The sequence below is a fragment of the Petaurus breviceps genome, unplaced genomic scaffold (assembly GCF_028583685.1).
Source record: "Petaurus breviceps papuanus isolate PSGF00001 unplaced genomic scaffold, PetGlider_PUasm1.0 38, whole genome shotgun sequence".
NCBI classification, from domain to species: domain Eukaryota; kingdom Metazoa; phylum Chordata; class Mammalia; order Diprotodontia; family Petauridae; genus Petaurus; species Petaurus breviceps.
Window position 1 is genome coordinate 30,886,478 of NW_027186304.1, and position 10,575 is coordinate 30,897,052.

The window sequence follows — 10,575 nt, forward strand, 5'->3', positions numbered from 1 at the left end:
AGATTTTAAAACACTAGATTTTTTATTTCCAGAAATTACTTCAATACACCTAATACCTATATTTAGTGGAAATACTTCTTTCACAACCTTTATTTTAAAAGTATTTATTACAAAAAGTGTAAAAAATCCAGCTAAACCAGAAATTTGAGATTTTTTTTTCCTTTAGGCGTTCACAAGTCAATGATCATTTCTCCAATTCTATTTTTAAAGTTATAACCCCTTTTATCCAGTCTGATTATAGAGGTGCAAGTGTACCCCAAATGGCTTGGAATAAATACAAGAGGCAAAAGCTGTAAAGCTGAGTGCATGCAAACAGTATCAGAAAGTCTCAGAAATAACAAAGGGAAAATAACAACTGTTGGCATGAATTTGACCATTTCCTTTCAGTCGTCTTTGTCTTTTGCTCCATGTTTAAGAATGCGTGTGAACTCTATATAATTGAAATTTCCCTTTTTGTCAATAGGGGCTTCTCTATATAGCTCGTCTACTTCTTCATCTGTGAACCTGTCCCCCATTGTTGTCAGCAGCTCTCTCAGGTAATCTTCCTGAATGGTGCCTATGAAACACAAGACAAAAAGATTAGGGGGGGAAGACTATTCTGATCATCTTTTATCAAGCAAAATTTCTTTGATAGAATAGGTTAAATAAGCACATCTTACAAAACACAGATACATACTTCTGATATTCTATTTCTAGAAATTTAAGACAATTTTTATATCAAAATGGTAAAACTGTGTTAGGTTTGTGGTACTTTTGAGATTTAGAGCTACCTAACATGATTTCTATTTCCAATGCTCCCTCTGCCCTCTGAATAATCAATCCATCTTTACTAACCTATTTCTGTAGGCATGCTCTAAATTTTTCATTCTTGGGTTAAATGGGATAGGTGAAAATTAACACTAGAGTCAATGAAGAGTAAGGATAATCCAAAAAAAATAATTTTCTAAAATGGCCTTGAGATGATAAAATTTGGGGGCAGATTATTTTTGCTTAAGTGACCCTAAAAGCCAGAAGCCACATGATCTGAGTGTAAGAAGGCCAAGAAATATGTTATGTAGTAAAAGAAAAAGGGCTAAAAAAATGTCCACTGAAAATCTGAGTTCCCTATAATTACACATAAAGAATTCAAGAGTAAAAATTGAAGGGTTTTCATATCATCAAAATAAAAATAATGGTTCACATAACAATACTTTGTTATTAATAATAAAAGTCACCAACAATTTAAATACACACTGTCTGGTGGCCAATAATTAACAAGCACGCTTTTGTCCTCTGAATGCCACTAAGCCATACAATATGGTGTGTTCCTCTTCTGTTACTTCTTAAATTATCTAGATTTACTCCAGAAACAGAGGATGTGTCAGAATTTAGAACACTTTATATTATCTTGCTGGGAAATAGTCTTTCAAGAAGTATCCACTAAATTTTCTCTTCTATGAAAGGATGACAATGTAGACTTCTGTACAGCCACCTAAAAAGGAATTTCTCACCTGTAGCTTCTTCATCAAAGCAAGCAAAAGCATTTCTGATGACATCTTCTGGATCTGTTCCATTTAACTTCTCCCCAAACATTGTGAGAAACATAGTAAAATTTATAGGACCTGGAGCTTCATTCATCATGGCATCTAGATACTCATCAGTTGGGTTCTTTCCTATAAGGACGTCCACATTTAAAAAGAATTAACTCCCATTTATGAAGCCTTTTCAAATAAAACATAAGTCCTACTTTTTACAACACAGTACTGGTTATTTCATCCCATCTTTGGTTTTAAAAGATGTCAAAAATGTCTAATAGTTGGTATTCTGACTGTACTGAACATCTGATTATAAGTCTAGACATAGGTTGAATCTCAGCTCTTTATTAAATACTCCAAATCTTTTATCTAGGGTTTATTCAGTCTTCCTAGCTAGCTGCCTCATCTACCATCCTCAAGTTGAACCTCTGCATTTATTACATTCTAATTTATAGTTTATGTATGTGTCTATAATATGTGCGTGTAAAATGGTAAAAAAAATCCATGGTTACCTAAGGAAGCAAGCATATCATGTAAATCTTCCTTGTCAATGAAACCATCTCTGTTCTGATCAATCATATTGAAGGCTTCTTTGAATTCCTGAATCTGTGATTGATCAAACATAGCAAATACATTTGAAGTTGCACGCTGAGGGCGCTTCTTGGTGGTCTTTGTCTTTGCCCTTTTGCTCGACATGTTGACTGTTAAATCCTAGTGAGGAAAGAGAAATTAAAAAAAAAATTAAAAATACAAGAACACAACCCAAATTAAAAGAATCTTTAAAAGTTGATCCACTTTACGGGTACATTTGTCTAGACTCAAATAGATCTATGATCTCATCCATTTGGATGTTTTCTCCAGTGATTGAAGATTGCAACCCATCCATATTTACCCATTATATATGACTTTTGTCCATGTTCTCCCATAATTGGGAAGGGAGAGGGTCGGGGAAGGAAAGGGAGGAAGGCTTTCCTATCATCAGAGGAGTATATGAGTAGCCCACTGTTAATCCCTAGCTACATAACCTGTCCATTAAAAAAAATTATATATATCATCATACATTCTCCTACATAAATGAACAAGTACATTGTTGGCTGCAGAACTAAATAAGAGGGCTATTAGCAGACTGGATTACCTTCTGGTTACTGCAAAACCCCTTTAATGACTCAGAAGAGGAGGATGGGAAGAGAGGAATTGGACGAGATGGTCTCTGGTCCCTTCCAGTTTTAAATTTATGTTCCTATTTTTTAATACACTATTCTATGGAAAGGGCAATGAAGAAGCACCTGGTGGTGGGTGTGGAGAGGTTGCAACATATTAAAAAATGGAATTTCCAACAAATAAAGGATATGAAGACTATACCATTACATTCATGCCTTGATTAGCAAGATAGCTTCACTTGAAGTCACTATAATTAAGGCCCTTTTCTTCTACAACCTATATACTTATTATTAGTTATGCATTTGTGCTGAGGGAGAAACCAGAACTCATGTTTTTGAAACCAGTCACCCTTAATGTTTAGGAAAGTTTTTTTAAATGACTAATAATGGAAATGTTTTACATAACTGTACATCTATAACTTATATATGACTGCTTACCATCTCAGGGAGGGAGGAGGGAAAGGAGGGAGAGAATTTTGAAATAAAAAATTTTAAATAAAAATGTTAAAAGAATTGAAAATTTGGTTGTTGTTTTTTTTTAGATTGGGCCTCTAGGTAGGTTCCAAAAGGCCTGTGCTCTATAATTCATAACCACCAAACTGACAAATTCAAAGTTGACATCAAACCAATGAGATATACATGACAATGCACAGCACTACTGTGAACTTTTAATAGCAGTGACATCCCAATTTCCTGAATTTTAAGAAAAACAAAAACCAACATAGCAAGCCACCAGAGTGATAAACTCAATAAATAAACTGTGTATAATGGATGTAAAGAAATCTGTAACCTATCAGGGAATCAGTGCCAGTATTACACTTTGGACAGTTAAGCTTTCCTAGGACAGGAGTAGTAGTAAAGTTAATTATCATAAAGTATTCCTCTCTTCACATATATATAAAGTATATCTCTTCACAGAGCCTTCGGTTCTTTTCCTCTTATCTAGGTGCTGCTGTATAGGGTAGGTAGAAAGGTAAGGGCATAGAGTAGCTATGAACTAGAACTATGGGAATAGGTTTTTCATCTAGTACTTCCTACTGCCAAATACCCTCAAGCCTGAATTGCTGATGGATTTCCACTTGTAGTATAGGAAATCACTAGCTAAGTACTTGATTTATAAAAAATAAAAAAATGCACACAGGGTAAAAAAAAACTTTTATGCAAATCGTCGATAAAAACATATGAAAATAATTACCATTCTTAACTGAAATACACTGAAATATTAGAACTACAATTTAAGTGTCCAGGAATAAAAAAATACGGAAAAATGTTTGTCCTTTAGGAACAGAAGCAATAATAATTCCTTAAAAATATTCTGCCTCTCAAAGACCTAAAATTGGCTTACATAGTTATCACAAGCCCCATAACCACTTCACAATAAAATATTTTACTATACCATGGCTGAGCTGAGATCCGGCTAGTAATCTGCAAAAGCTCCAGCTAAAAAGAATGGGACTCTGTAATGAGTTATATTCTTCTAGTCACATCTACAAATAGCCACTACTGATTTCATCCACTGACTAGTATAACAATTTTAAAACTTACGTTCCATATACAACATTCATCTATGACACTGAAAAACACCATCCTCTGTACTAAAAATAAATCCCTGGACTCCAAAGAATGAACTATCACCTAGATCTCTGTGCCATAAATTTCCTTCTATAAATGAAGTGTTTAGCATAGCAGTGAAAAATTTTTATTTATTATATTGGCTTTGAACAGATGGTTCCCATGACTGACTCATATCAATTATTCCTCTCTTTTTGGTTACTTATATTCCCTATTACAGTTGCATCACAACATTCATAAAAGTAGGAGCCTTACTGTTTTCTTAGATTCTTATTTCAGAGTCTTAACACAAAAATACCATAAAACAAAACACCATACATACATACCAAGGGTTAATGTTGTGGTAAAGTATGGTATGACAGGCTGAAAAGCCAAGTGCTAAATTTATCTATTACTCATCCCCAGACCTCTAGTTGTCCCTAATCTGTTCAGAGAATTTATCTGTAACTGAAGCTGTATTTTCAGCCAGCACATTAGTCTTTTTATACCCCTCTGTACTAGAGCAGTATTATCTACCTTAATTTTGCTTATTTGAAGCCTTAAGGGCTTGATTTTATTTCAGTATTTCAATATTCCAATTTCAATCCAATTTCAAATACTCCAAGATTTATCTGTTTATTTAATCCATAACCAGCATGCTTTTCAGAATATGCCTATAGCATTCTTTCTAGACCAGGGGTGGGGAACCTTTAATCTTTTGACTGAGTCCAAGTTTTACAAAACAATATCTTTTTATTAAGAGGATTTGTTCTGTCAAGTTTGGAATCAGTCAAAGGGATGCACTTGAGGACCTAGAGGGCCATATGTGGCCTCAAGGCTGCAGGTTCCTCATCCCTGTTCTAGACCCAAAAGTACTGTGATACTGTTTCTTTTAAGTTCCTGAATTTAGTTCTGCTGCTGCTCTGACAAGAGATAATACAATCTAATACCCAACCACTGGGGTGAGGAGCAGCACATTTCATTAGGGTATGCAACCAAGGTATTTGTATTTTCTAAGAGAAATGTTTATGAAATATTCAGTCACAAAGGACACTAGTTTTATTCATCAAACAGCAAAACCCTAGAACTTAACAAAGCTTAATTAAAAAAACTTTTAAAAAAGTATATCAATTTTTTTGAGACATTAACTAGGATGTTTCTGGACATACATTTCTGCTCTTCTGGTAGGAGGATTAGCTCCACATAATGATGAAATGCTGAAGTGGGGCTTAAAAGTAAGGGAATGTATGTACCATATTTAATGTCAGACTTTTTCTATATTTGGTTTTTCTGAACTGTTAAATTCCCCCTGTCCCCTTTCTTTCTTATTAAGAGATTTGTTGTCTGAGGTTCAAGAGATATTTCCTATAAATATAGGTGTTGTAAAAACAAAGTAGAAATATAATAGCTAACATTTACATAATACTATGTTACCAGACCTCTGATAAACACATTACAATTATTATTTCAGTTGATCTTCATAATAATCCTAGAAGGAAGGTACTATTATTACCCACTTTACAGATGAGGAAACAGGCTGAATGCCTTGCCCAGGCACTCTATCCACTGTACCACCTAGTTGCCTGTTTTAAACTAAAAATTATATTAAAATAATGATGAAAATTATAAAACTAAAATGTAGTGATCTTTTGTATATTAAGCCTAGATATGAACAAATTTGGTGGAACACAACTTACTACCTGTTGATGATGGAACAGTAATTAAGTTTTTACTTTATTTCTCTATTTTAGTCTGCTAACTCCAAGAACAAGTGATAAAGAAACTTAATCGGTATAAAACTATCAAAACTGAGCAAATTTCACATGAAAAGGGTTTTTTTTTTACCTCCCCCTGAATCCTTAATCATATACTATATTAAATTAACAAATATAAGACATGGTCTTAGAATAAAAAAATTTACCTAACAGCTATTGAAACAAGAGTATAAATTAGGATGTAATCATAAAAGAATGTTATTTTTGCATTACTTTATAACCATGTCAATTATGTGAAATATTTAAAGGTGACAAAAACACAAGAGATATCACAAGGGAGCACCTGTTTTACTGTCAAATGAATGTTACTTAGTTTAGAGGAGAGAGAAGTCATCTTGAACCAGGAAAGCTTTATGGTAGAGGGGCTTCAAAAGTGGTTCTTAATTGAGATACAAAATATTTCAGATTTGGAATAGAGTACTATATATCTATTGTGGTATACTGAAAAGTTCTTGGAACTAGTTCCAGCTCTACTACAAACTAGCTATTTAGACTTTTGTTAAGTCACTTAAAGTCTTTGAATGCCATCTCTCTTTTTTTTTAAGCAATTGGGGTTAAGTAACTTGCCTGAGGTTACACGGCTAGTTTTTTTTGTGTGTGTGTGGGTGTTATACTCACTGCCCCACCTAGCAGCCCCAATGCCATCTCTTCTATAAACTAAGAGTTAGGTTGCTAAAATCTTTCTTGCTCTAAAATCACTTTAGCCAATGCTTGACTATATCCAATAACTAATAATTTACAAAGCAGAATACTTACTGTCATACAAGTAGAGTTAGAAACTTCTTTCTTGTGTAGACCTGAAAGGTTAGCTAGGATTTCTACTGGTTTCAAAAAAGAGAATAAATTCTCTCCTTGTCATATTAAGACAGAGTTGTATGGCTCAGCCAAAACTTTAAAAAAAAATTCAGAAAAAGTTATCTGTACCTTAATTGGAATGTATTTTTTATGCCCACATGCAAATAAGTATACTTGATAACGAAATTTGAAAACACTTAACTTCTGTTTAGCTTTTTGAAGCTCCAAGCAAAATTTTAAGAAAAAATTTTGCAATCATATTTATCAATAAAAAACCATTTTTCTTCAAAGGTACTTGAATGATGTTCATATATGAAGGGGGAAAAAAGGAGACAGCTGGCAAGGACAGTTATCCTTCATTGCCTTTAATTTGTTGTCCCTTGCCAATTTACCTCCAACAAAGTAAATGCTTCATACCAAGTTCAAAAAGGTCAGATCAATTGCCTCTCCCCCATCCCTCTGGATATTTTAAAATCCAGTCTATACTCTCTGGGATCTTCCTGCCATTCTTTCATAGGCACAACTCTGTGCACGTTAAACTAAAAGTTCTGAACAAGCAAGTATAAGTTTGGCTGGAGTGAGTTATTAATTACAGCTAACATATATATATATAGCACTATGTAGCAGACAATGTGATAAATACTATCTTATCTGATATTCATAATACCCCTTTCAAGGTAGGTACTATTATTATCCACTATGCCACATAGCTTCCTTATCATTTGTAAACATAGCTTTAGAGGCCACATTTAATCTGAAAGCATTCCTTTTTTGGTGGGATGGGATCGGGAAATTTCAACAAGCCATAGCTATCATATAAAGGATTGCTTGGGTATTAGCCATTTGTTGCCTTTTAAAAAGTCATGCATAATGAAAGGCTAGTTAAAAATAACCAGAAAGATGAATAATAATAACTAACATTTAAATAGTGCTTAGTCAGGCACAGTTCTAAGCAAGCCCTTTACATTATTATCTCATTTGGTCCTCATAACAACCCTGGGAGGCAGCTGCTATTATTATGCCCATTTCACAGGTGAGGAAAGAGAGGCAAAAAGAAGTCAAATGACTTGCCTAGGGTCACACAATTAATTATCAAGAGTCTTAAACTAGGATTTGAATTTAGGTATTCTTGACTCCTGGTCCAGTGCTCTATCGACTGTGCCACCTAGTGTCCCCAAATTTTGAACACATTGCTCCCCTACTCTAAATTGAAGTTCAGAATCTTTTTGTACAATTCATACAAGTTAATTTTGAACATTTTAAAAGAGTTTTTATGGAGGCATTCTAAATTAGGCATAACTAGATTAAGGGTGCTTTTACAAGTTTCTCCCCTTACTCAGGGGATTCCAAGTTGCCCTGGATGTTAGTGGAAATATATCAAACTCTACAAACCCATAGAGAACAGACTGATTTAAAATGAGTGCAAGAGAGGGAGAAGAGGCAATTGATCTGAGTCTTCAAATCTGACATGATAAAACTGGGAGTCACTAAAATAAAAACTAAAGAAAGATTGGCATTGTGTAGTAAGAACACTGGCTTTGAGGGAAGACTTGTGTCTGAATCAAAGCTCTTACTACTTTCTACCCAAACTCCAGGGTAAATCAACAAACCTCTCTTATCCTTTATTGATAAAATGAGGGATCTGGATTCAATGATTCTAATCTCTAAATCCTAAAGGTTTTGTGACACTATTTAGGATGTGAATACAACCCAGAGTCTAACCAGCCTACAGGGCATCTACCTGAACAGCTCAAGTAATCACTGGGAATTTCATCCCTAAAGTAACATTATGCCACCTTTTCCCTCAGTTTGCCAGAAGTAGCCACAAAGAACTATGAAGTGATTACAAACGGCAATATATAAATGGAAAATGGCCTACTTAAAATTATATTTTCTATATCTAGCATTATTTTGCCAAGGTACAAAGTGCATTTTCCTAAAGCCAAAGTTGTGGCCTTAAAAACACTACAGAGTTTCCTTTTGCTACACCATGATAAATATTATGATTGTATACAAAATCTAGACGTTATAAACCTTTTAAAAAATTTATATGCTAGAAAATGAGAAACTTTATTTTTTTTACCATCTTTGACGTTTCAAACTAGTCTATATATATATATATATACACACACACACATATATATGTTGGTGACTAGTTTTCAACTTTGCTGTGCTAGTATTTTTTAAATTTCATTTTCCAAAAGTTAAATACCTGCTTGGTTTCCAGAAATGCTCCTCTAGTTTAGCTTCCTGTTTTGAACGCAGGATTAGTTTGACTGCCACACCCCACCAGTGGTTCAGTTTATCTTAAAGTACTTTGGCTGCAGTTTACAGAACTGGGACGGTTACTAAAGCAAGTCATTACTTCAACACCAACTTTAAAAACTGAGTTTGTGAATAAATGTACCCACGTCCAAGATTTATTTTTAAAACAAATTTCACAGACTAGTCACGTTAAGAAAAATCTCCATCCTCTGAGTTTTACCCTGTTCCTTACGCATTTAAGAGATGAAAAAAAGAAACCAAGTCGCTCTTGTATTTCGGTTCCTTCAAATAAGCTTTGTAAAAAAAAAAAAAATGTAACTAAATCCCAGCCTAATTTTTAAAAGCGAACAACCTAGCCTATAACAAATTGTTGAATACTGGCTCTATCGAAAATCCCAGACGCAACCGTAAGATTTTTAAACTTCTCTTCACGAGTGAGTGACCATCTGCAGAACGTCCTCAATTACTATGTCTCTAAAAACACACCAACGATAGAAGGGGCTCTGGAGCTGAAGGCAAGACTTCTCAATGTGGAATAATTATTCGGGGTTCTTAAAACTTTTTTGTTTCAAAAACTACCTCTCTCTTGTCCTCTGCCGCTTTGGCCCAAGGAGTCCTCCTCGGAATGTGTGCAAATGCAATTCCAAGTGAAAACTACCCTGAAACGCTAGTTCCCCTACGGGTTCAGGACCCGCCCCTCCCCCGAGATCATGCAAAGGTCCGCAGCCGAGAAGGGAGCTCGGGCCGGCCACGGCAAGGCGTCCCACTGGCTCGGCCCCAAAGGAAGGGGCTCAGGCTTCTCGGGACCCCCTTATAGCCCGCACCCCTTCGGCACTGAGCCCGCTCCGCACCGAGTCCGGAATGGGGCGAGCCGAACCTAGCTTCCCGCTGTCTGCAGCCCTCGTCTTCCCAGAGGAAGGTGCGAGGCGGGGCTCCTGGTCAACCCTGGCCCCGGACCCCTCGGGTGGCTCGGCCCACCCTCCAGGAGTCGTCCCTCTAGGAGGGTTTCCGGCGGGAAGGAGGTGCTGCCGGGGCTGCAAGCGCCACTCACCTGAGGCGGCAGAGAACCCGAGAACAACGGCGCGGCCGGAGGTGAGGGAGGAGGCGACGGCTACTCTACTCTACCACACACCCAGCCCCCGCCCGCCCGACAACCAGCCGCCGAGCCCAGCACTTCCGGCCCCAGCCCAGAAACCGGAAGGAAGTTCGGGCTGGCTCCACTTTTCGGCCGACTAGTGGGGCCCTTCTAATGAGAAAAGGGAGAGGAGGGATAGGCAGCATCAAGCCATAGAGAGAGCCAGCGAATTGAGGGAAAGGAGTAAACATGGCAAATTCTGAAGAGGGATGAATAACGGTGCTGCGTGACATTACTTTTATCTGACATTCTTTGGTTCTCCGGGGTTATCCGTCATAATTTAATTCTGGTTCTCCCCTCGTCGTTTGGGAAGATGGTCGAGTCTGGCTTCAGGCATTGGCCTTACCTCACATTCCAAAGCTCGACAGGGGGCGGGGCCT

At 36.5% G+C, this 10,575-nt stretch overlaps 1 protein-coding gene across 2 annotated transcripts; it reads right to left on the reverse strand.

Annotated features, from left to right (window-relative positions):
• Positions 1–61: 61 nt before the first annotated feature.
• LOC138170407 (myosin regulatory light polypeptide 9) lies at positions 62–10,273 on the reverse strand. Of its 2 annotated transcripts, none has more exons than XM_069099709.1 (4): positions 10,112–10,273; positions 2,027–2,225; positions 1,491–1,652; positions 62–556 (listed from the first exon to the last, which is right to left on the reverse strand). In XM_069099709.1, the coding sequence occupies exons 2-4, from the start codon at positions 2,208–2,210 to the stop codon at positions 384–386; spliced, it is 519 nt and encodes a 172-aa protein (XP_068955810.1). In that variant the 5' UTR covers positions 2,211–2,225; positions 10,112–10,273; the 3' UTR covers positions 62–383. The 2 variants fall into 2 exon arrangements, with proteins under 2 accessions (XP_068955810.1, XP_068955809.1); XM_069099708.1 differs by lacking the exon at positions 10,112–10,273 and adding an exon at positions 4,071–4,219.
• Positions 10,274–10,575: the final 302 nt, after the last annotated feature.